The sequence below is a fragment of the Lissotriton helveticus genome, chromosome 8 (assembly GCF_964261635.1).
Source record: "Lissotriton helveticus chromosome 8, aLisHel1.1, whole genome shotgun sequence".
NCBI classification, from domain to species: domain Eukaryota; kingdom Metazoa; phylum Chordata; class Amphibia; order Caudata; family Salamandridae; genus Lissotriton; species Lissotriton helveticus.
In genome coordinates this window covers 734,886,498-734,914,177 of record NC_136069.1, presented here as the reverse complement: position 1 = coordinate 734,914,177, position 27,680 = coordinate 734,886,498, and the positions used below count along the sequence as shown (strand labels likewise).

The following is a 27,680-nucleotide window of genomic DNA, read 5'->3' as shown; positions in this document are numbered from 1 at the left end:
CTTCATATTTTACAGTATACGGAATATTGTTGTAGACCCTTGGATACTCATTCGGACTGCACCTGCTGCACACTTTAGAACTACAACCCTAAGGACTTTGCCTTGTTTAGTAGGATTAAGGAGGGACTCCCTGAAAGAAGAAGGACTGCCCTGCTGGAACCGTGGCCTGTACCCAAAGGACTGCACTCTGGATGACTGCATCTGCTGCACACTTGGAACTACAGCGCTAAGGACTTTGTCTTGCTTCAAAAGTGGAAGGAGTGAACTCCCTGACAGAAACAGGTTACAAGAGCTCCACCTGTGTATTCTCCACCAAAATGAACCAATATGGATTACATCTAGTGGGCTTTTAAGGATTTGGACATGGTGCATTGCGGGAAATGTAGTCCCAACATCCAAAGGACCGTTTCAGAGCTTCTAGACCCTTGGAATAGTGATGTGGATACTTTAGAATCCCAAAAGGAACTTCAGGAAGAAGTTCCAAAAGTTTGGAGAAGGTTAGAGCAAAATAAAAAAGCTCCATAAATTGCCCAGGGGCATTGTGGGAGTTGTATTCCCAGACCCCAAGAGGCAAACCAGAGCATGGGAACCCTTGGCTGGTGCTGTGGACCAGTCTCCTGCATCAAGAAACACTTCTGGAAGTAAGTGTAAAAGTGTTACATCGTAGGTGGCCTGAACTGTGGACTTTGTCCCAGTGCAGCACAACTTTTTGTATCCCTTTAAGCTCTATTTCCTTCTAAGCGATAGTTTTACTTTTAATCTTTAAAATTCTTATCTTTGGTTCCCTGCATTGAGTGTTTGTCATTTTGGTGTCTCTTTGTTCATAAAAATATATCCTATTTTTATAATTCTTTATTGGATTTTGTATTGTATATTGTGTCTTACTTATTTAATGTATTGGTGTTTTTAAATGCTTTACACGCCTGTCCTAAGTTAAGCCTGCTGGCTCATTGTCAGCTACAAGGACTGAGCAATGGAATCATTTATTGAGACCTTGACTGAATCTTGTATTGTGTTTGTGGCCTTATTACTAGTGATAGGTCCCTACTTATCACTACTAATGATCCATTTTCCAACACCTGCAGTGGCGTAAAGAAACTTGTGGGGCCACCCCTGTAAAATGCATAGGGGGGCCTCCTACTTTCTGGACCCAGATAGGAGCTCTCAGTCCCCCCCCCCCCACACACACACACACACACACCACAGGGGCTGCAGGGGCTGTTGTTGCCCCACTGAACACCAGTAGCAACTTACATTGTGTGTGGTTGGAAAAGATTGTCTCATCATTGTGAGTCTGTGTGGAACACATTTAGATCTCATCCAATAGCAAACAACCACTTGGTCGCTGTTAGGCAACCAGGGTGTAGGTTATCTAGTGTGTGGGATCTTTTGAAATTTCTTCGATAGCCACATTGTGAAACCACATCAGGACCTGGGTAAGGCTCTTAGCAGAATGGCAACAAAAAGACCTGTGAATAGAATGTTTATGTGAATTAATGCATGTAATACTACTGGATTTTATACAATGGATTTGGAGTGACTGGTTTTAAATAGAATGTGACTGAAATTAGAAAAAGGATATATGAGACACCTTTCTTTAAAGAAAGTAAGCTATTCTGTTGAGCTAAGTTGCCAGTTGACCCTCTGGTGGACAAGCACCAGTTGGGTGAACACTAGTTATGTCATGGTTCAGACCCTAGTCAGATTAGCACCCTGACATGCAAGGGTAAGATACAAACCACTTGTGATTTTATTCTAACTGGTTCTATACATGATTACAACTGCTAAAACATTTAAAATTGGCCTACATCTGGGCACATGATGCCTTTAATGTAGATATTCCTGTTGCCCAATTCTGAATGAAGAGGATTAATTCCAGAATGACACTAGCATGCACCTGCACTACTGTACCTGGGATGCAGTCTGAATAATGAGACAACATGTGTGTGTGGGTGGGTGTGTGTGTGCGTGCATGTGTGCGTGTGTGCATGCATGGGTGTGTGCATGTTTGTGTGCGCATGTGAAGTGCTGGATGGTTCTGAGTCAATGTTGGATAAAGAGATGCTCCTTCAGCATCGTTATTTGCCTGGCGCAGTGATGAAGAGGTTGTGTGGAATCAAAGTGCTCACCACCTGGCAAAATATATGGACATTTGTATTTCTATTTTTGCAAAATGCATCACCAATGCAGCATGCTGCAGATGAACCCACACCGCACTTAACACGTTTACTACTTACTACTGATGCAATTTGCCACATTTTTCTGTTGAGTCACCCAGAGCCCTGAACCTTCGGTTTTCTATGCCAATGTGACATTATTTTGTAGTCTACAGGCTCTTTTTTGACCCCCGTGTAAAAGCATCTTCAAACCCATCTACATTCTGGCAATTTTACTGCTTTAAAGCACTTACAAATGCCACATTTATTTCTAGATTTGGTTCTACCACATCTTGCCATGCACACCAGTATTTGATCCTTTCTCCTCCCATTGTGTTAGCCACTACCATTCTGCCATGTTGAGGCGATGGTGGCCTTTCTTGGTACATGTGATAGACACCGCCTCGACTTCACATGGTGGTAAACACTATCTATGATGCTCTTGGTCTGTCCTGCCAATATGCTCCATGTTTGTAGGAGATGCCGATTTGTCTAGTATGTTAGGTGCCTTGTTGAAACCCTACATCTGGAAGAAGAGTCTATTTTTAAGCCATCTATCTCTTGTACGTGGGGGATTTTCACATCCACCTGTGACCCAATCCTGCATTCTTCACAAGTTAATACAGGTATTGCACCTTTTCCCCTCTCCCCGACACGTTCTGCCTCCAAGTCGTCATTGACATGAGGGGAATTTTCATAGTGGAGTGATTCAGCACAGTAGGTACAACCAAGAACTGCCCTCTTTAGGACACATAGCATTCAGGTGTCAATTTTTTAATGCAGCTCAAATTAAAAATAGCCTTCCATACACCAAATCTCTTAACTTTTGTAATGTGTAAGCTATTTAAAATCTTGGAATGAAACTTTGCAAAAATGAAGACATGGTAGTACAACTTAAAGGTGCTGTGAAAATAAACACTCCCAGCATCCTCCTTGCCTATCCCTCTGTATATACTGCAGCAGGATAGGAAGGTCACTACCAAAAGCCTCAGTGCCATAATCTATATAACTACTCCTGTCAACATTACAGCCGTGAGATAGCAGCAGACTGCGAAGGCTTTCTATTTTAAAGGAGCGGATGAAGAGCACCAGGATGGTTGCCTTGCACTAATTTTCAAGATATAATTGATATTTTGTTTATCTAAGGATGTATTTCTGTTTCATATTGCACATCTTGTACAGTAAGGAGAGTGAGAGAGCGCAAATCAAGAAAAAAAAATAGAAGTGCACCATATTTACAAGCACGTTGCATCAGCTTAGTAAAGATTTCATAAGAGTGTCGAACTTATAGAGGGAAAATACATAAGAGTGTTTAATTAAAATAGAATGCATATATCGGCGTGAAAAGGTAATGTAGAAGTGTGTAGAGATGTTAGAATGATGTTGAAGTCCCATGTTATGTGGCTGTTGTAAAGGAGAATGTAATGCTGCTAAACGTAGAAATGTGTAGGCCACATGGCAGTTCACAGAGAATGAAAGGTGTTGTTACACTCTCACATGATGTGGATTTTTAATGTTGTTGTAATTCAAAGTATTATTGATCATAAGACTGAAATATATATTTTATAGAAGTGGTTTATATAACCATTGTGTGTAATAAGTTAGAATACTGTTTAGACTAAGAAATTAAAGGTTTACAGAGTGCACAGGCCCGTTTCATGTAATTCTAATAGGCCTGAATAGATAAGTTCGTTTCTTTTGATCTGCATGTGTTAGTTAAAGGAAGGTCATGTTAAGCATAAATTGCAGAGACTGTTCGATGGTTTACGACTTAGAAGATACGGTGGAGGCCGGAATTTGGGGCCCACTGTACGAGTGTCTGTTTGCAGGTGCGAGGAGGTTCCAATCAAGAGAGTGATGAATAGAGTTTTGTTCAGGGAGCCAGGCACAGGCCTGGAGGAGGCTTCGGGAATTTCCTGGGGGGTACCGTCTTGCCGGAGAAGAGCCTGAGAAGCAAGGTCAACGGTAACGATGGGCCCAGAGGAGTATCAGCATGGAAAATGCCAGAACTGACACCACGTGAGGGGCGTCTCTAAAGGGCGTTTCTATTGTAAATGTGATTTTTGTATTAGGGACAGCACCCTTGGGTGGAGTTAGGGCAGATGGTCTGAGGAACCTAAGAGAGCGGATGGGTAGGCAGATAGGATAACTGCGAGACATCGTTTTTACAATGAAGACTAAGGGAAGTGAGTGATCTTCTTTGGAAGTCACCACGGCTGACACCTTTTTAGGTTAAGATTTTACTAAGTAGGGATGTCACTTAGTCTAGTGTAGGGACAGCCTAATCTGTATTTTCTTCCTTTCTGTAAATGACTCACAAGCTACAGCTTGTATCTATTCTTGCAACTCTGATGATTTTTGAATTGGTTTTGGTGATATTCTTTTGCCGACTAAGAGCATTTAGAAAATGTATGTTTGTATTGATACCAGTATATCTTTTGAACCTTATTTTGAGATGTTTGTATCTCCAGTTAACTTTGGCTTTGTAATAAACTTTTAAACTTATTCGTAGTAAGTGGTTCTTTAGAGTGGTGTAAGTCCTTATTGATTGACCTAGTAGTGGATTACCTTTTACTCTATGACAGGTATCAACGGTTCAGTCGACCTGAGTTGGGATCTAGATCTATAGCAATAGATCCGAAATCCCGCCGTAACAGTTGGTAGCAGAGGATGGTTACCTTCTAGAGGAAGGTGATCTAGACTAGGTTAAGATTACCCCAAGGTCCCTAGAGATCGAGAGATGAGCAGCGGAAGAATCGCCTGCCGAAGAAGGTGCTGACGGTGCGAGAGAAAAGCAGCAGGGTCGGACGAGAGTGAGTATAACAAGGGTCATGCGTTGACAGATTGCGGTGTTTTGTGTTGTATCTGTATTGTAATGTCATGCGGAGTTGAATGCCTGTAGTGTGATTGAGAGAGGGTTGTGAGCGCGCGCAACCTGGCAAACGGGGAAAATCTTAAGTTCGGGGAAGAGCTTAAGTGGTTCGGGTGTATCGAACATCCAGGGTAGTTGTCGACCAGAGTAAAGGGGGTCATGAGGTACCATTGATCGCCCGCAGGACCGAGATAGGGGGAACGCAAGAGTGAGTGTGTGGGTAACGGACGCAGGTCGAAAGTTACCGTGTGTAAGTAACCTATCAGTTAAGGCGATTGTCTGGACGTACACGGAAAGACATTTCGTCAGTTAAGGTGACAATTACAGTTAGACTGTGGGCGTACAGTCAAGGAAAGTGATCGCTTGGTCGGAAGTAATCATTTTTCAGAGTATGAATGGGACGCATGCATGACCGGGAGACGAGCTGAGAAAGGAGGGGAACTGCTGCGAAGCGGGATGATTGACGTCAGCGAGAGCTGCGCTGTGATAGGCCGGTTGGCGTGAAGCCGCGCTGTGATAGGCCGGTTGGTGTGACGTCAGCGAGAGCCGCGCTGTGATAGGCCGGTTGGTGTGAAGCCGCGCTGTGATAGGCCGGTTAGCGAGAACCGCGCTGGGATTGGTGGATTGTCATCAGGAAGTAAACGAACGCGGAGAAAATAGAAATTTTGTAGAATTTGAACATGAAGTGTTTTAAATGTTTGAGAGCGATCTTTAAGAGAAAAATAAGAGAATCTTATTACGGGGAAGAGGCACCGCCAGAGGGTACACCAGCTCACTATATGGCAACGAATGTTGGGTTGCATACTATACTGTGGCTTGACACTTGGAGTAAGATTACAGAAGGGAATGAGGAACTGACTTTTCCGAAATACGGAACGTTTAGACTAGAAGTGTTGCATCAGCTGAAAGCAGTTATGTCCTCATTGAGACCTTTGCCTAGACCAACACAGTTTGAGGCCCTTAATGCGTGGATTAGGGCGGCACACGACAGGAATCAGAACAGACGCCAAGAAAGGGTAAGGCGATCAGTAAGGGCAGTGCAAGATGCCAAATGGGATGCGGAAGCCAAGAAATGGAGGGTACAGACGATTGAAGTGGATAAGTTGTACCCAGTGAGAGAGGTTACAGGAGAAAAGAGACCCATAGAAGAGGATGATGAGAGCGAGTCGGAGGATGGCCTAATAAATAGGTTGTTGATAGATAGACCGCCTCCGGACAATAGGGAGATAGAAGGTACTGAGCTCCCAAGGGAAGATAGGGTTGACATAGAAGGGAATAGGCCACTCCCTATAACGAATTGGGTACCTACCAAAGGTGAGGAGACACCTCAACATAGTCCTGTACAGAGAGTAGTCGGAAGGGTAGTGGTGCAGAAGATGCCAGCAACAGAGAGGGTTGAGTCTTATGGATTGCCAGATGCTCTTCAAGTACCCGTTACCATAGGTTCTATAGTGTCGGTTTATCATCCAGAGAAAGGGAGAGAGGAAGAACAGGTACGGCTAGACAGAGAAAGAGTTGAGATGGAAAGAAGGAATAACGCGACAAATGCCTGGAGGCAATTGCCAGGACCGATAACGTGGAGCACCCCATTGGATTCAGCAGTGGGTCCCGTAACTGAACAGGGGGGTCAGAGAGGACCGATGGACCTGAGGGGACCACGGCCGAAATCCTATAAAGAGTTGAGGGCTGACTTGAAGGAATGGGATAGGTCCACAGAAACACCGAGCAACAGGTCAAGAGCAGAAGCTGAATGGGGAAGTCGAGGAAACGGGACATTATCTCACTGCGGGGCTAGCGAAAGCAGTCAGGAGTGGGACGGTAAAAGTCAGGAGAATAGAGGAGTTACACGTCATATTGACGGTGGAAATGGGCGGGAGCAAAAAGACAGAAGTACGGAGTGTGGAGAGACGTCTCGTCTCATTCAAAGTGAGGGAGACCAAAGGACACAAGAGTACAGGGATAGGTTTAAGTGCACTCTCCACGCACCTGATGATAACATACAGCACTGGAATTGTGGGAACATGGGGAACTGCGAAGGATCTTTCCATGCGTCGAGTGATCAGAGGTCACAGGCGAATTGCGAAGGCATGGGGAATAATGGAATGTCTTACCATGCACCTAGCGAAACCAGAGAGAATGGGAAATATGGGACTATGGGAAATAGAGAAGTGTTTCACTATACACCCAGAGAGGATGGAACTGCATTGGGGCCTGGAGAGATGGGAGCATGGGAGGACTCCCCATAACACGCCTGAGCCCAGACGTAGGACTCAGAGCTGTGATGGGAGAGATGTAAATGGACTCTCTAGAGATAGCATACTGAAAGCTGTGATAAAAGCCAAAAGACTCGATGTGACCAGCTTAAAATCTGATCTGGACGAGATAATAGATGGTGCGTTGCCTTTAGCAAGGATTGACATGTACGAACAAGATGAGCTGCTGTTTTTAGCAAAGGATATTACTCGAAAGGCAAGAGCAACTCATGAGAAACTGTCTGAACTGGCAGACAGGTATATGGTAGATTTGTCCAGAACAAAGGCATTGCAGGGTAACCATAGGTTGCATTATTCAGATCAGGACTTAGATGAGAGGAGGACAACTGGATTAAAAACACACATAAGGGAACTGATCACAGGAATAAGAGCATGGAGAGATCTGGACAAATGGGAAGAGAGGTGGTCCAAAAAGGGAACTGTTAGGCGGAGCGCGAATGTGATGTCTCCGGAGGGAAGGCTAATGCAGATGGAGGCATTCCCTTTGCGAGAAATAGCGAATGGGAGTTATGTACACGTGCCCTGGAGTAGGGGAGATTTGGCTGCATTTACCAACTCATTTCCGAAGTTAAGGGAAAATCCCGTAGAGTGGTACATGCAGGTGGAGAGGTTTGTCAAGATTTCAAAAGTATTGTGGATTGATTTGAACACCTTATTCGACATTGTGGTCCCAGGAGACTTGTGGATAGCATGCAAGGTTAGTGTCGAATGGCCAACTGCAGAACCAGAAAGGGATGCTCGTACTAATGGACCGTCAGAAATAGTAATGTTAAAATATGAAAGGGTGATGACATGGTTGAAGGAGAAGGTGCCACCACAAGATATAGATTGGGTAAAAATAGACCGAACAAGACAGGAACCCAAGGAGACAGTTCATGAGTTTTATGAGCGATTGCTGAAAACGTTCAAACAATACGGTGGATTAGATGTAATGGATCCCAAGGAGATAGGACAGTTTGTATCAAAGTTCGTTTTGGGGTTGAGACCTGATATTTGTTTGATGATTCAGCAACATTTAATTTGTTGGCAAAACAAACCATTGGATGAAATTTTGAGATACGCAAGGTATTGCAGTGATGAAATAGATTCCAAAGCAAAGAAACTAAAGGAGAAACTGATGATGGTGCAGATGCAGTCGGCTGGAAGGGGTGGACAGTAGCAACAGGGAACAGGGACAATGGGACGGAAATCAAATAGTCAGAATAAGGACAGCGAGGAAAACTCGAGACCTAGAATAGACATTGCTACATTGGAAAAAATGACAAAGTGTCACCAGTGTCACCGGGTGGGACATTGGAAACGCGAGTGTCCCTATAATCCTGAAAACGGAGAACTAGAAGTAGAGGAGGAGGAAGTTCAAGAAGTTCCAGTTCAATGGGTGATAGTGTCAAAGAGTAAGGTGGCCAAAGGGGGGACTTCGGCTCCACGACCTCAGTTCCCGCAGCCACCAAAGATTACGACAGGGGGAAAGATCTATAGACAAATGCCTCTTTTTATAGACGAAGAAGAGTGTTACTACCTTGATCCATTGACGGGACGACGTGTAAGCAGAGAGGAGGACTGTACCCTCGGGGCAGTCCTAGAGGTGGATCAAAGAGGACCGTTTGTTGAGGCTGAAGTGGCAGGGTGTCCTACAACATTCTTAGTGGATACCGGAGCTACTCGATCAACTTTGAGATCGGCAGTGGTTCCAGATCTACCAATGTCGGGGGAAACAATTCAAGTGGTAGGAGTCGCAAATAGGAGAATGACTAACCCTTTGACGGAACCAGTGCTAGTGAGAATAGGAAACTACACCGATGAACATCAGTTTGTAGTATGTGATTCTAGTCCTGTGTGTCTGTTAGGAAGAGACTTATTGTGCAAACTAAACTGCACAATATACTGCACACCTCAGGAAGTGGAGATACAGACTACAGACGATGATGCTACCTTCAAAGTTGCAAATTCGAGAGTATGCGTAGAACTGTATCCTACCCTGACTGTGGAGGAGCTTCCTTGGGACTTACGAGATACAGTGTCATCAGAGGTATGGGATTTTACTGGAGAAGAGATAGGATTGATCAAAGGAGTAGAACCAGTGAAGATCATGGTAAAGCCAAATGTTGAATATCCAAGAACGCCTCAATACAAATTGACCCCGGAGACGATTGCAGGAATAAAACCCGTAATCGACTCTATGATACAACAGGGAATACTGAAGGAAATCGTGGGTAGTCCATGCAACTCCCCGATTATGGGTTTGCAGAAACCTAGTGGGAAATTTAGAATAGTACAAGATCTTCGAAAGATTAATAACATAGTTGTTTCATGTTGTCCAGTGGTACCGAATCCATCAGTGATATTGTTTCAAATACCATTCCAAGCTGAGTGGTTCACAGTGATAGATCTTTGTCAGGCTTTCTTCTCAATTCCATTAGATGTGGAGAGCCAGTATATTTTCGCTTTTAAGCTGGAAAATCATGTCTTAACATGGTGTCGTATCCCACAGGGGTATACAGAAAGCCCATCAATTTTCAACCAGCTATTGAAGAAAAATCTTGAAAGTCTAGTACTGCCACAGAACTCGATTCTGGTCCAGTACATAGACGACCTACTTGTTGCGTCAGGAACGGAAGAAGCTTGTAAGATAGATACCATTGCCTTGCTGAACCATTTAGCTGAAAATGGGCATAAGGTATCTCTGAGCAAGTACTGTCTGACAGAAGTACAGTACTTGGGTCACCGGATAGAAAAAGGAAAGCGCAAGGTGTCACCAGATAGGATAGAGGCGATAATGAAGATGAACGCGCCTACGACACAGAGAGAAGTCAGGATGTTCCTAGGAATGGTTGGTTATTGCCGACAGTGGATAGCTAACTTTTCCCTGAAAGCAAAACCCTTACAAAAACTGACGCACAAGGAGGTGAGTGATCCGGTACCATGGGACAAGGATTGTTTAATGTCGTTCCTACAGCTGAGAGAGGACTTGTGCCGTGCTCCAGCTTTGGGGATGCCTGATTACGAAAAACCATTTTCACTTTACTGCTGCGAAAGAGAGGGTTGTGCTTTGTCAGTTTTAGTACAGACTCATGGAAATGCCCGTAGACCAGTTGCATATTTTTCGGCTACTTTAGATCCGGTAGCCGCAGCTTTGCCCGGATGTCTCAAATCCGTTGCTGCAACAGGTGTCAGCATTGAAAGGTGTGAAAATGTAGTCATGGGACACCAATTAGCGGTGTTTGTACCTCATTCTGTAGAACTGTTAATGACCAGGACCAAGACACAGCACTTAACCAATAACAGGCTCACGAGCAAGTTATTCTTGATGCGGAGAACGTGACCCTTAAGAGGTGCTCTGTTTTGAATCCTGCTACATTGATGCCACTCCCTAATGATATGGAAGGCGAAGAATGTGAAGATCACGATTGCCTTGATGTGACTGAACTATGCACCAAGCCAAGGCCAGATATTTTGGATGAGCCGTTGACTGACCCTGATGAAATTTTCTTTGTTGATGGCTCATGTTTAAGAGACGATACTGGTCGGTTGAGAGCAGCTTATGCTGTTTGCACCATTACTGGAGTTGTGGAAGCCGCTTGCCTGGAAGGAGTACACTCCGCTCAGGTAGCCGAAATCATTGCATTAACACGTGCCTGTTTAGCAGGTAGCAAAATTAGAGTCACCATTTATACCGATAGCCAATATGGTTTCGGTGTAGTTCATGATTTTGGGCAATTGTGGTCTCAGAGAGGTTACATGACCTCCTCTGGTTCGCCTATTCGAAATGGGGAATTTGTGCGACTGTTGTTAGAAGCATTACAAGGTCCAGCGGCAATTGTGATTGTTAAATGTGTAGCCCACACCAAAAATACAGATTTTGTGTCGCAAGGTAATCGATATGCAGATGAAGTTGCTCGCTATTGCGCGGAGCAAGGATATTCTTTCACGGAAGTGGAAGTAGGTGGGACTCAGGAAAAGACAGAGTTAAACATGATGCTAGAAACAGTTGATACTTGGGAGGATTTAAAAGACATGCAAGAGAACGCACCTGATTCTGAGAAAAAGGCATGGGAAACAGCAGGTTGTGTGAAAAGTGAAATGGATTTGTGGGTTTCAGCAGATGGAAGGGCAGTATTACCTGATGAATTAGTGAGTCCAATGGCACGACAGATACATGGTCCAGTACACCTAGGAAGAGATGCCATGCTGAGGTTATTTAGGCAGACTTGGTACAATCCTAAATTTAGGATTGCAGCAGAAGCAGTGTGTCAAAGATGTGTTACATGTCAACAATTGAACATAGGGAAAAGAACACCAGTTAAAATGAGTCACATTGGGAGGTCTGGGGGGCCTTTCAACCGAATGCAATTAGATTTTTTTGAGATGCCGAAAAAATCAACCGCCTCAGGTATGTTCTGGTGGTTGTATGCATATTTTCCAGATGGGTCGAAGCATACCCTACACGCAGGTGCGACACACTCACAGTAGCAAAGTTGTTGCTTAGAGAGTTGATCCCGCGCTTTGGGGTCCCGACCTCCTTGGAATCAGATAGAGGAACTCATTTCAACAGTGAAGTTGTGAAGATGCTTTGCTCTGCATTAAACATTGATCAGAAGTTGCACTGTAGCTATCGACCAGAGGCTTCAGGTATCGTGGAGCAGATAAATGGAACTCTAAAGTCCCGAATAGCCAAAGTATGTTCATCGACGTCCTTAAGCTGGCCTGATGCTCTGCCCTTGGTACTCATGAGTATGCGTAGCACACCAGACAGGAGGACAAGTCTCTCTCCACATGAGGTTTTAATGGGGAGGGCAATGAGACTTCCGTCTGTTCCAACTACAGCTTTGTTGAATATTACAGATGACCTGATCCTGGATTATTGCAAAGGACTTTCTGACGTCATTCATTCTGTGTCTCTTCAGGTGCAGGCTGCTGAAGTTCCATCTTCAAGAGACCTATGTCACGACTTGTGCCCTGGAGATTGGGTGCTTATAAAAAACACGTCCGGAAAAACTGCCTAGACGTGCGTTGGAAGGGGCCCTACCAGATAATCCTGACAACGAACACTGCTGTAAAGTGTGGAGGGCTGCCAAACTGGATCCACGCTTCCCATACTCGAAGAGTTCCAGCACCCTTAGAAGAAACAGCTCCTCTCACAGATGAAAATCCAGCTGTGGACGGTGAACCACTAGAGGGGATCAGTCAAGCTGTGGGGGTGTCAGAAGAAGTTGGGAGTGCTACAGATCCAGAAGAAGAAAGACAGGACGACAGTGAAACTGAAGTTGCCACCGAAGGAGAAAGTTGCTGTGAATACGGCTCAGACACAGATCAAGACAAGAGTGATCAAGAACCGAGTGTGAGGACAAGAAATAGGAGAACAAGGCGTGGAGAAGCTAGTTGGCCTGAAAGAAAGAAGAGGCCGAGCTTGAAGCCAACTCCAGAGAAAACTCTTGCTCCTATATCTGAAGACTCGGATCTGGACGAAGGTGCACAAAGACAGGAACAGGAAGGTCCGAGAAGAACGAGGAGGGTGCGAGTGCCCTGCAGAAGATACACTACTCCTGAGTGGACCTACCTAGCAGCAGATGTCCAGTGCACGGAGATCCGGGAGGGTGAGGGAAGTGACATTGACCAGTACGGACCCGAACATAACATTGGAAGTAGTGTTGCTGATACCCGGAGTGGAGGTCGAAGGGTTGCTGACACTCACTATCCCTAATCCTCCTTATCTGAGCAGGATAAGAGAACTGGTTTTAAACAGAATAGAATTTCCGACTTTTTGTTCAATGAGCCCAACACATGAGGAGATCGTTCTTCGTTTGGAAATATTAGAATATGTGATTAGAGCCGCTGGAACACGTATCATTCCAGATTGCTAAAGACTTTGTAAATAAACAAATTGAAAGATAACCTAGCGCCAAGTGGAAGAAGAAGAAATTTAGGGATTTCCCATTTAATGGACGGAGAAGGGCTAGGGTTGTCTGTTGCTATAGAACACAAAGACTGATCTTGCAGAAGGGATTATCAGCTTCCAGGTGTGGTTCGGAAAGACTGAATAAGCAAAGAAAAGAGACTTTGTGTTGTGAAAGAAAACCAGAACTACACTGTCTTGAGATCATGGAGGCCGGCAACCCAAACCGCAGGACAAAATGCATAGTAGGCACACTTTTAGTGGGAGTAATTTTTCTTATAGTTTTAGTAGTTACTATATCATATGTAGTGGGACATGAAAATGAAGAGAAGGCAACAAAGGAAGCAAAAATTGTATCGATACAGAAACCTACTACTGCTGGTCAAAGGGGGGACAATACAGAGAAATATAAAGCTTTACTAGCAGCAGAGACTCGTAGGTTACATGTGGATGAATCACAGGGAAATTTCAAATCAAATGCATATGCTAAATTGCTTTATGAATATATTGATGCTATGGAGGTAAAGAATTGCTATGTGTGCATGCAATTGCCAGCCTCTGTAGACGAAGGTATTAGATATCATCATCTTCCATTGACTTATGGAATCACATGTAGTTTGTTGCTTAGTATATTTTATGAACGTGATGGTTTTGAGTATTATTTTTCAAATTTTGATGCTGTTTTTCCAGAAGTTCCAAACTATAAGCACATGAACAAATGGGATTATTATAAGAGTGAAGATAGATTAAAGAATGTTTTCATTCCTTGGAAAACGTTGGATACTTCACATGCCCGAAGAAATAATTTGACTTGTAAAGTGTCAGAAATTGAGAAAAGGTTTATAGGGCAGGTGGATGATCGGTATAGGAGACAGAAGATCTTAAAGGCTTCAGGCCAATGGAAAACAGATTGGACCGAGGAAGAAAGGTCACACCAGAGAAAGGGTAGTAATGGTCCAATAGCTTTAGATCGAGAGAAAAAGGGAAAACTGTGTATATATATAGGGGTAAAACCTATTATGAGAATGTGTTTGTGGGAGAAGTAAATTGTGAACATGCTTTCCAATTAGAATATTATACAAAAGATTTCTTGAAGGGAATGCAGGTGATCCCGAATGTATATTTTGTTTGTGGAAGAAATGCATATGTGAAACTACCGGATAATTGGCATGGATCATGTTATTTAGCAATTGTCTTCCCCAAAATATACCATACTAAGGATTTAGAAATTATAGAGGGAGGAACTCAAGCTAGAGGAAGAAGGGATGTAAACTATGAGGAGGTAGTTGGAGACGTATTTGGTGCTATGTTTCCTCTTTTAGGGATATCACTGAATGATGTCAAGATAAGAAGATTGGCAACAGTTGTAGATAGGTTGTCCGCCAGTACTGCTAGATCATTAATGCTGGTGGAGGGAGAGATGCAATCGATAAGGGCAATGGTTCTTCAGAACTGACTTGCTCTAGAAGTTCTGTTAGCCAAAGAGGGAGGAGTCTGTAAGGCTTTGAAAGTTCAGGAATGTTGTACTTACATTCCAGACAATTCAAAACCTCTAGAAAAGTATATACGGAACATCACTGAAATTCATCATGAGATTGAGGATTTGACACAGGTAAATGTGTGGGAAAAAGTAGGTCACGGAATGGGTAAAGTTGGAGGTTGGTTTGCCAACCTAGGAAAGAGTTTCATTTGGTACATACTGAAACCTATTATCATAATAGTGATTTGTATAATCACCTTTTGGGGATTGGTGCGGCTGTACCAATGGTATAGATCAAATAGGTTGCAGAGATCCATGAGAGAGCAGGAGAGGAGATTAGCTGCGATGCAGGACAATCAGTACAGGAGTCTGAGGGGCTCTAGAGATGATGAAACGAGGGAGTACTGCAGCGAGTTCTGCTTGATTCAGTTCATACCCCAGGGATGGTGTTGTGATGGTGATGACTACTAAAAGTCATCAAAGGGAGGAACTGAGAGAGCGCAAATCAAGAAAAAAAAATAGAAGTGCACCATATTTACAAGCACGTTGCATCAGCTTAGTAAAGATTTCATAAGAGTGTCGAACTTATAGAGGGAAAATACATAAGAGTGTTTAATTAAAATAGAATGCATATATCAGTGTGAAAAGCTAATGTAGAAGTGTGTAGAGATGTTAGAATGATGTTGAAGTCCCATGTTATGTGGCTGTTGTAAAGGAGAATGTAATGCTGCTAAACGTAGAAATGTGTAGGCCACATGGCAGTTCACAGAGAATGAAAGGTGTTGTTACACTCTCACATGATGTGGATTTTTAATGTTGTTGTAATTCAAAGTATTATTGATCATAAGACTGAAATATATATTTTATAGAAGTGTTTCATATAACCATTGTGTGTAATAAGTTAGAATACTGTTTAGACTAAGAAATTAAAGGTTTACAGAGTGCACAGGCCCGTTTCATGTAATTCTAATAGGCCTGACTAGATAAGTTTGTTTCTTTTGATCTGCATGTGTTAGTTAAAGGAAGGTCATGTTAAGCATAAATTGCAGAGACTGTTCGATGGTTTACGACTTAGAAGATACGGTGGAGGCCGGAATTTGGGGCCCACTGTACGAGTGTCTGTTTGCAGGTGCGAGGAGGTTCCAATCAAGAGAGTGATGAATAGAGTTTTGTTCAGGGAGCCAGGCACAGGCCTGGAGGAGGCTTCAGGAATTTCCTGGGGGGTACCGTCCTGCCAGAGAAGAGCCTGAGAAGCAAGGTCAACGCTAACGATGGGCCCAGAGGAGTATCAGCATGGAAAATGCCAGAACTGACACCACGTGAGGGGCGTCTCTAAAGGGCGTTTTTATTGTAAATGTGACTTTTGTATTAGGGACAGCACCCTTGGGTGGAGTTAGAGCAGATGGTCTGAGGAACCTAAGAGAGCGGATGGGTAGGCAGATAGGATAACTGCGAGACATCGTTTTTACAACGAAGACTAAGGGAAGTGAGTGATCTTCTTTGGAAGTCACCACGGCTGACACCTTTTTAGGTTAAGATTTTACTAAGTAGGGATGTCACTTAGTCTAGTGTAGGGACAGCCTAATCTGTATTTTCTTCCTTTCTGTAAATGACTCACAAGCTACAGCTTGTATCTATTCTTGCAACTCTGATGATTTTTGAATTGGTTTTGGTGATATTCTTTTGCCGACTAAGAGCATTTAGAAAATTTATGTTTGTATTGATACCAGTATATCTTTTGAACCTTATTTTGAGATGTTTGTATCTCCAGTTAACTTTGGCTTTGTAATAAACTTTTAAACTTATTCGTAGTAAGTGGTTCTTTAGAGTGGTGTAAGTCCTTATTGATTGACCTAGTAGTGGATTACATTTTACTCTATGACAGGTATCAACGGTTCAGTCGACCTGAGTTGGGATCTAGATCTATAGCAATAGATCCGAAATCCCGCCGTAACAAGAGTAAGAGCATTCTTACGTTAGTTTCCTTTTTCTTGGAATTTTCATGCTGGTGACATAGCATATATTCTAGATTCAAACTAGTAAAGAAACAATGGGGAATAACATTGTGTATGAAATTTACCATTTGTAGACATGCCCTCTATATTCATAATGTTACCAGGTCATGGAGTAGTCCCACCACAATGTAATAAAAGGTTAACATACCGACTCTTCCAGGTGGGCCTGGCAGACCAGGGGGTCCTGGGATGCCTTCCCTCCCTGGTGATCCTGGAAGAGGTGATCCTGGATAACCCCGCTCTCCTTTTTGACCTTGCTCTCCTGGAATACCTGGTGCTCCAATAGGCCCCTGAGTTGTTATACCTAAAGTGGAATCAAATGAAAACAGTATATCATAGAACAATTCAAGTGCTACATTACAGAATATCACATAAACCCGAGCACAGTATAATGTGTTCACATTCATTTTACAATGCTCTGTGATGCAGATGCCAGAACAGACACTTCTAAATTATGAACACTCCCTTCTATATGAAACATAAGTTCTTTTTAACCTAATATTGCAATATTTGGCTGCTTGAATGTCAGAAATCGTCAATTCTTACTTTAATAAGGATAGGCTTATGCTATGTTATCCTTCTTTGAAATTATAAATGTCAGAACTTATAAAGAGGACTTATTTAAACATGGGTGAGAAGAGTGAAAATGTTGGCTTGTTTTGCCTAAGTGCATATCCCTGTGAGCTTGGTTGTTTCTTATTTTGGTTTGACCGTTTTCTCTCAGTTGTAGATCTAGTGTTTTTTTACTGCTATGCATGTTTCAAATTACCTTACACTGTGCCTCCTTATACCATCTAGTGGTTGGGCTCGGAGTAGCATATGATCAACTCACATTGTCAAAATATGGGTGCTGAACACACGTGACTGAGATGACTAATTGTTAGGCCATAAAAAAGCTTCTACAGGTGCTGAAATGCGGGGGGGGGGGCATGACCCCAAATGGGGTCTTTGAAATCCATATAACGATGAATGGCAGCGATGCAACACAAGCAGGCTGAAATCTTCATTGTAGAGAAAACTCCATTCACAATCAGAGCCCGGAAGGGTGGGGCCCAGTTTTGGACCCCTGGTGGCCAGTTTTGCAGCAGCGTTGCAATATCGCCCGCCTGTAACAAAAGGGGCAGCGGGAGTGGTGCTTCTCACTCGCACACCCCAGCCCCCCAACCCCACCCTAGGGGGCCGGTCGAGCTGATTGTCAGGGCTGCTTTCAGGTCCTAGTCTGACAGTGCTCCGGTGCACAGTTGATCGCTCTTTCTGACTGGACATTCAAAAGATTATATGGAGATACCAAGACTGAGCAAGATGGACATTTGATCAGGAGTTTATGGAAGCTCTCCTATTAAAATGAGAGGGTGTTTTCAGTGAGAGGTTGAATCTAAGGGTAGGTCTGCAGTAGTTAAAGTGTATGACTGCAACAGTGGGGATGGCATTTTAGAGTAACCTATTCAGAAGGATTTAGAGATGTATCCAAAGCCCAGGTACAGATACTCGCAGTGTGGAAGAACACATATCTTTTGAAAAGGTGTTTCGAGAGGTCTTTAAAGAGGAACTAAGGTGTTCAATCACATACATCAATAGATGAAGGATGCAACCATTACATCTAGAAATAGGGGACATCAATATAGCTACAGTGAACACCCAAGGTTCCCCTGTTTGCCCAAAGGCTTTGGTGAATCTGTGAGGAGGCCACCATAATTGACATTTAAGAGACGTCGCATTTAAATCATATTACTCCTTTACACTGTATAAATGTGTGGCAATAAAAGCTGTTTTAAGAACTTCTGAAATAACAATCTTGATTCGTAAACCATCTCCTTCACAACAGAAGAAGAATCTTTATATGTGAATCTTTAATAGCTTGATTCAGCAAAATTACTTTTAACGTTGTCTTTTTTTCATTTGTTGTATGAAACTAGTGTGGATTCACATATTGTGCCTTGCTTGTAAATCAGTTCTCCTTCCCCTCCCCCAGAAAGTAATTCTGAAGCAGTTGTAGTCGCAAACGGATTTATTCCCTCCTGTTGTTCCTTTTCTGACCTCAATACAAAACAGTAATTAATGCCTGGTGGATATATGTGCTAATGACCATTTCAAAGCCTTGCATATTTTGGACAGTGACATGTTCCCTACACGTAATGTACTCTTGGACTCACATGTTCTGTCTTGTGAGCTAGTGAATAACTTAACTGAATACAATTTGCTGCGCAGCAAGCAATACTTGTTTTTGTGACTCAAGTGACCAAGGGCTAGATGTAGGTAAATCATTTTTACCGATTCTAAAATACCGAATTTTACCGATTCTGTATTTTAGAATCGGTAAATCTGATGTAGGTAAATTTTCGGTATTTTTTACCGAATCGGTAAGATTCGGTAATTATCGAATCGGTATTTACCAATTCGGTAATTGCCATTCATTCCTATGGGCCTGCAGGCCCATAGGAATGAATGTCAATTACCGAATCGGTAATTACCGATTCGGTAAATACCGAATAATTCAAGGGTGGCAGGGTGTCACTTTGACACCCTGTTGCACCCCTGATTAGGGCTTGTGTGCCATGTGGCACACATACATGCCCTTAGGGCCCTTAGGGCATGTATGTGTGCCACATGGCACAGGTGTACATGCACAGATTTGCATGAGTAGAGTCCAAGCAGAGCTACGCAGAACAGAGAAGCGCGGAGTTGAATCAAGAAGTCAGTGGTAAGGGAGTAAGGTGATACCACATTGCGGAGGGTGTCAAAGGGGATGACAGAAGGCACTAGAAGCTTCGACAAGGTCTAGCATAGCTACGAACATCTCACCATCCCTGCGGCCACTGGCTTGACTATATTAAAAAGACTCTGGAATTCGAAATGACACACATTGTTTTGGGCACTTTCTAGTGCTGTGCATACTGTGTGTTCTTAAGATATTAGTTATCGATATATTAATTCTATTCTGAGCTGTTTTTTTCAGAATTTTAATGCAAATTGTTTCCTCTGGGTTACCCTGCACCTGCCTTGTGTGTACTTGGAGTGTACCAGCAACAGTTGTTCTCTCTCACAAATTTTTAAATCACAAAGAAGGGCAGTCGAGGCAACAGAGCCAACTATAATTCAATTTCGCTGCTATATGGAGCCAGTAAGATAATTGGCCAAGTACTGTTCAATCATCTCCAGGGATGGGTTTCATCTAACGGGGTTTTATGGGAATTGGAACAGTTGACCAGGCAAATTCTGCCTATGACCTGTTTAAAATATGTGCATCTAAAAAAAGTTCCGGTATAAGTGAGATTTATAGATTTTGAGTCAGCCTTTGATCTGGTCAATTTGTTGCTTGCATTAACACTGCAATTTATAAAAGAAAAATTGTTAGTAGTCACCTTGAAGGTGGCCTGAGTGCACTACACCCTTTTTGCAGTACATCCAAAAAGGTTTTAAAGAGAGAGGCGCTAAGCAACAGCACATTGTAGGAGGTGCGGGCAGCCCCCTTTTGGACGGACTTGTACTTCCTCAAATCACACTTATTGAGAGAGGTGGAACAATGGAATGTTCCCATATACCCCCTGAAAGTCAGAGCACACGACCAGAGGGGTATATAGCTGCAAGTTGTAACACAGCTGATGGTATTTACAGACTCATGGATGGAGGCACATTGATGATCCCTGTCAGTTAAAAAGTGGTTTTGACAAGCTCCGTCCGGGCTTGGACAAGTCTTTTTTCCTTTGGAAATCTAACTGAACAAGGGCTGTCTTTAGTCCACTTTTGCCCTGAATAAGACCCTACGTGATGTAACTACAAACACACAAATACAGGGTCAAAACGTCGACGTGAAACTATCTTATGTCCATGCTCACTATAGCTAATAATTAATGGAAGTAGTATATGCTAGAGTCGAAGACCAGAAAAGGACAGAGAATGTATGTCTATGATAATGTTTTGTTTGTTTTCGAATTTGAAAGGTCATGCATTTCACTTTATGTCACCACAGTCACCCATTCAATTGTCTATTAATGTGTTGTTGTGTTGACAGCTTATGTCTACTTCCTGTGCGAAGTGCACAAAGATTTAAAAACTGGAAAATCAGAACAAAATAAGTAATACATTTATATATTTTTGATAAATTGTTGTAGGTGTGGTACATTCATGACTGTTTAGTACTATTCAATAGTGACCGTGAAGGAATATTTTGGTTCTGAACGAGCACCATGTGGTGTTTACCCAACGGAACCAACTGTAGATTTATAATTATACACCCAGGTTTCGAGGGATACAGGGTGACACCATTCTTCTTAACGATACCAAAAAGTTTGAGCACAATATTGAAGAACAAAATATGGAATGGTAAGTAAGCAAATATTTTTTTATACCTAATTCCACATATATGTACCATGACAACAGATATATCTTCAAGGTGCATTGATGTGGAGTTAAGAATAGCAAATGTATACTTCCCCATAGGCACCTGCCTTTTGATATTTTGTCCCTCAATAATCTCTCCACAATATTAATGTATAATGATATTTCTAGCCTTGATATTCCATAGTACAATCCTCACTTTTAAGCAGTTTGAGTTGCGGGAAATATCTAAACAAGTTCATCTATGTATTTCTGTCTCATCTATCTCTATTTACCCATCTATCTACTTCTCTAGCTATGGCTATCTTTTACCCATCATCATCTCTCTATATATATATTTATATATCTATTTCTACCTACCTGTACCTCGGTCTCTATGTATAGCTAGCTTGCCTTATGTCTGTCAAGTCATCTATTTATAATCCCGAAACTCCCTCTGTGTTGCATGGGCAGAGCCTATGCATGAAACGAAGCGTGTTGTTTAGCAGGAATATAGACCATAACAATTCTGATGACTGTCCACTATTTAGTTGATTCAGGACATGATCAAGATTTGATGCTGCATTACAACAGTAAAAAGTAATACAACTTGAGAATTTGATTCAGGATAAATCTTGGGCTGTTTCGGAGTTACCTCCAAGGATTCAGTCAGACTCTCATATTCTCTATATCCATTACCAATGTTTGTAATACAGCATTATTCATTGTGTCATTCTGACATTGATTCGTAATAATGTTATGTGGGTGGTGTTTCTACATTTAAGGGCCTTGGATTTGGTGAAACTGAAGCTGCACGCTTACTTGGTTAAAAAGACAGGCTTGTAATGCTGAGCACCACGTGTTCTTGTGGACAGTCCTCAATGGCTGAATCAAGCCTGGTATCATAGAATTGTGCAATGAATAGTTATTAGAAACATTTACATGCAGTAGACATGAATGGAGTCATGGTGTGATGACCATCAGGTGAACATGAAGTTAGCCTTTTATCCACATTCTGCAAATAACTCCAGTGTCAGAAGACCAAAGACTACAAGAACACAAGTCACCTACCTAATAGGTGCCAGGCAAGTAAAAAAAAGGAAAACAAAGAGCAGGAGAAAGACCTTTTTACCTGGAACACCTTCCTTCCCGGGCAGACCTGGAAAACCTGCAAAACAATAATGATTCACATCATTTAGGGTTACTGTCATTGCATTGTCGCTATATTTGTTTAACAATAGTGATGCAGGAAAAATAATAACCGATTTAGATAATTAAACATTGTTATGTGACTAATAGGTTGAAGGCAAAAAATGGGAGTGGGAAACTTTGAAATATTTAGACCGCCTGAGATTCAGAGTTTAAAGATCAAGTTTGTTTGGTATTGCTTTGCTAATTAAAACCTTTGCAACATTTAAAATGGTTATAACACATGATTAAAAACAATTCATCTGGCGGTGTCGCTGTACATCAGTTACAGAATTTGAATCAGCAACTTTACAATTTAAGTAAAATACGTAAAGGCCTGGTGTTTATTTAAAGTGCATTTGAGTCTTAAGTGCAAAAAACTTTTAAATTGCAAAAAGGTAGCCCGTTGGGTAATGAACATTTAGACATACTGGAGCATAGGAAAAACAGTTTAGAAGCTTAAGGTGCAATCTAGGTGATCTACAGTACAACCTTGTTTTTAGGATTTCAGAGATATTAAGGATAACTTGTTTGCAAAATAGCGAGTTGATTAGCCGTGGGGGCTTTACCCCACCAATCATTGATTAACAGTGGGAATACATCAACAAAAAAACATTTCCACAGTGGAGGGATCAGGGTAGTCAGGATTGAGTAAGAATAGATGACATCTGTTGTCTGTTTAAAATGACCTGGGGTTTATTGAGTATATGCACTATAAGATTCCTCAGAAAAAGGTTCAGCATGCACCATTATCACACCTTCATCTGATGTCAATCAAGATGCATCTTGACGTGTCAATGAAATGCCATTTATTTAGCCCTAGTCAATTTTGTATTTTGAGGACTTCCAGCTTCATCGAAAAAGCCGGTGACAGAAAAACCTCATAAATCCCCTGCGCAGTATTCAACGGTCCATATATGTTGGGCCTTTCTGAAGAAGATGATGATTATCACCATCGTCGTCCATTAGTTTTGTATAGTGCAGACCAAGTCCTGGAAGCATCAGAACACTTAACCACTGAATTTGATTACATTTTTTTTCCAGGCACTTTCTGTAAAAGCCTTTTGTGCGAGGTAAATTACATTTTCTGAACACAAAGTTTAAAATGTGTTGTTTTAAATATCAACAATGTCTGTAGGTTAGTGCGGATAGTTAACATGGCTGAAGGTGTAGGAGAATAGTGAAGAAAGTGACTCATGTATATGGACCCATAGAGCAAGTAGTTAGAACTTGGAGAAAACTATGCATAAAGTGCTTGAAAAATGGCATGCAAGGTCGCTGGATGGGCCTTCAACCTTTCCCATTTTCCTTCTCTCTGATAACAATTTGTGTTCTTTTCTTTATAGTCAGGAGCATAACACAACAGGCAGTGCATTCATAATGTCTAGTCCCCAGTTATCCACAGACAGCATGAGACAGTACATGCATTAGGAAAGACCAAAATAGTCCCCTATTTCCACCATATCTTTGCATGCTTTTGAGGGCAGCCCCTTGCCACATATATGGGTTGCTCCAGTTTTACACCCCAGTCCATGGTTAGTCTCCATTCAATGAGAGTCAGCAGGGTCCTTGATTTCCAATGTTTAGCAATACCCCTGCATTGAAAGGAGGGTGCCTATTCCCAACAAAGTACGCTCTACTCTGGGCTCCCCCAAATCTTCGACAGTCCCAGTAGGGCTGTTCATTGTGATGGATCGATTGGGTGCTCAGGGACCCTTGAATGGTTGGTGAAAATCTGCTGCTAGTACGTGACAATGACAGGCCAATCCCAAACCATATAAAAGACATTCTCCTCCAGCCATCGGAAACATTCCTCTGTATGGCACCATCCCACCCACCATAGTCTTTTGGGTGTGAGATATGTGACATACAGGTATTAAGTTGGACGAGGCAGAGCCAGGAGGATATAGTCAGGGTCTGGGAGTGGGGCGAGGCATTCTAGCATCCTTCCAATCGTCCTCATCGAAGGGACCCAACCACCCGGCCCATTGTGCCTTCAGGGCCACATAAGGAGCAGGGGAATTAATGACCAGTTTATATATATATACAATATATCCTTTCCTTTCCAAAAGGGGCCAATTAGGTTCTTGGCTTCCAATGGATTGTATTTGGAAAATTCAACCAGAGTCCCAATGTTTCGGAATGGCATGGCACAGTTTTTTAAGGAGGTGATATTCCTGAAGGTCATGGAAACCTTGCCATTTACATCTCCTCTCCCACCCCTGAGATACCAATAAGATCCTATTTGTCAAACTTTTAAAGCTGGGGGCAGTGTTACAGACAGCGGGCGTGCCAGAAGGGGTGTCCATTGTGACCTTTCGCTACCAGCCCGTACCATGAGGGCCGCTGGCCATACCAAAAAACACCCCTAGTAATCTTCGGGCGGGTGGGAAATGAGGGATGCATACCCCCTACATATAATCTTATGACAGCCCAATAATGCCACCTCCAACCGAAAGGCTGGATTGGGGTACCCGATACACAGCTAGTCATTCAGTACCAGTGTCTGGGACGCATAGTAATATAGGTGTATATTAGTCGGGCCAATTACGCCATCACAGGTTGACTAGGTATATTTGAAAAATGCAATGCAGGGGGCATCCACCCATAAAAATGAACAAATCATGGCTATTAGATCCCGAAACATGGGTGTTTTAAAATGCATAAAGGAAACGCAGCAGGACCATCTTCTAAAAGAGGGTCACTCTACCCAGTATGTTCAATGGTAGAGTGGCAAATACTGCTTCACCTGGAGCATCAGAGGGGTGAAATTCAGTGCCATGGTAAAGTTAGGTTCAAAGGTAACATGAACCCCCATATATCTGAAGCTGAATGGATGAATGGACCGGTACTTGCGATCAAAACCCTTTTTCTACCATGTCTCCTTTTAGTGACACAAGCAGACATTTGGACCAGTTTACAGAAGACTCAAAGTGACCCCATAGAATCCCAGCATGTGCGCCAAGGGAGGCACAGTAAGAGAGGGGCGTGAAAGCAAGAAGAGTATGTCATCAACATACACTGCAATCAGATCTTCGGTTGGTATCCACCTGTCAAACCCCACACACCTGGGCATCGCTTCTGGCCCACACTGCCAGTGGCATAATGGGCATAATAAAGAGGAAGGGGGACAAGGGGCATCCCTGCCTGGTGCCTCTGCATATTGGGAACTGAGAGGAAAGAATACCATTTACCCACTCTTTGGTCTGTGGCTGGGCATGGATGGATTCAGACATATGAAATGAACTTATAGCAAAAGACAATTTTTAACAGTAGCCTTTTTTAGAAAGTCCCAATCCAGAGAATCAGATGCTCTCTAAAATTCAATAAGTAACATGTCAGCAGAGCCCCTGAGTTTGAACAATGGTGACAGAGCTAAATGCACTCTGCGGATGCAATAATGCGTACAGCAATGGGCCGCAAAGCTGCATGGTCTGGGTGGACTAACAGGTTGAGCACTCTGGGGCGCCTGACTGCCAGGGCCTTAGCAAATAATACAAACTCTACATTATAAGTGAGATTGGCAAATATGAGGTCCAACGCTCCGGGGGCTGGTCCGTCTTTGGAAAGATCACAATGGTCTCCAGATCCATAGGGAAGCATCCCCTTTGAATGGCCTTGTTGATCATGCCCAGCAGTGGGGGCACAATGATAGAGCCAAATCTGCAGTAGAACTCAGTGGGGTAGCCATCTGGCCCAGGAATTGTGCCAGGGTTCATTCCCTTTAAGGCTCCCCTTAGTCTCTGCTTGTCTGAGTGGCAGTTCTAATTTCAGTCACTCCGCAAAGGTCTGCATCAGAAGCGGCAGATCAGTGATGAGTGGAAGGGGAGATGAATACTTCTGACTGGGCCTCTTCATGTACTGCATAAAGTGAGCAATAATAGTCTGCCAATGCAGATGTGACCCCACCACTGTTGATACCCGTCATCCCCACTGGTCGGTAATATGAGAAATTAACCTGGAGGCCTCTTCTTTGAGTTGCCAGCCAGTTTTAGAGTTCAACGGCTAGGCAAAGTAGCCAAATAGAGGCCCTATGAACCAGTTGGCCCAGTGATGGTTCGGCTTGTTGATTTAGGCATGCTGGCTTCAAGTCCAGAGTACTAGCCGCTGGTTTAAGGATTTGATAGTGTTTCTCTCTGTCCTCGCCCTTTAGAAATGACTTAGCAAAACCCCGCAGGGGGCTTTCCTGGATGCCCATACTGACCGGGGAAGTTACTGACTTTCTATTTACGGCTTCCGCCAAAAATTGATCCAAATAACAATAAATCCAAAAGTTAAAAGTTAAAAACCGAAGCAATCACAGTAAACAGTGCATTTAGATCATTTTTAAACATACTTAAACATTTCATTCTGTAAGATATCCTACAGTTATAACTGCATATGTCATTGATATTTAAAATTATTCATTAACAAGACTTTTCTTAGTCAGAGCACTCGCTTTAAAAACATGACTAACCTCCAAGCATCATGTTCATTCTCCAGGAGCTGGAGTTTTATCAGAGCAGAATGAAATTGCCTCAGCCCGTGAAATTTTAAAAGTGGAAGTAGCCACACTTTCCTTAACACTGAATAAAATTTACAAAAAAAGAATAATTGAATAGTGGACTGAGTAGACTGGTTGTCACAAGGGCATAATGGTAACTGTCGCAACCAGTCATTCATTTTAGGCAAAGTCAACAATCTATGCACAGTATTAAGCCTAAACCTAAACAATACCATTCTATCATACGTCCCTGGGACAAATGACAAATATGGCTCCATTCTTAACATAGATAACAGTCATTTCTGTTGGCTAACACTAGGCTTTAAAAGTTCTTCTGACAATCTGGCAGTTTCCAACAAGTGTAGAGCCTCCGTTTTAGAGACTTTTCTTGGAATCGTCTGCAGGGTCGCGGGGTCAGTAAAGTATTCTAGATGCCCTGCCATAAAGTCACGGAAAAATCTGATCCTAGGAATCTTTAAAGCTCCATCTAATTTAAGATAGTCCTGCAGAATCTCCCTGTTAAGCTGCGTCTGTCCCTTTGTCCAAATACTGCGCCACAACAGTATAGGTTCTACTTTAATAAGATCAGAAATAAAGGAGAGACCCAACTCCTCGTGGCAAACATGAGAGGTGGTACCCGATGGAACTGACAGAATAAATCTTAAAAATGAATTTTCGACTTATTGCAGCAGCTTAGTGTTAGCTAGGCCCCACACCCCTGCTTCATACATGACTGATGTAATACATTTTGCTTTATATATTTGTAGGAGCTCCTCAGGAGGTTTCTTTCCTAATTTCTTTGAAAAGGTTACAAGGGCTTTGGATGTACGAATAAACACCAATTTTTTCATGATTATGATTTGAGCCCATGAATTGTTATAATTAAACTGTACTCCAAAATATGAGACACTTTTAATTGAGGCTAGCTTCTGGCCATCCACCAATATATCTCTTGGTCTCAATGGCCCTTGCCCGCATCTCATTACAAATGGCTTAGATATAT

General features: G+C 42.6%; 1 protein-coding gene across 1 annotated transcript in view; it reads right to left on the bottom strand.

Moving 5' to 3' along the window:
- The window catches only part of COL4A1 (collagen type IV alpha 1 chain), a 594,749-nt gene that overhangs the window by 211,203 nt on the left and 355,866 nt on the right, over positions 1–27,680 (bottom strand). The window contains exons 20-21 of the mRNA XM_078657555.1: positions 22,139–22,174; positions 16,838–16,993 (exon numbers count right to left, since the gene is read on the bottom strand). Coding sequence (XP_078513681.1) covers positions 16,838–16,993; positions 22,139–22,174 — 192 coding nt within the window. The remainder of the gene's footprint in view (positions 1–16,837; positions 16,994–22,138; positions 22,175–27,680) is intronic.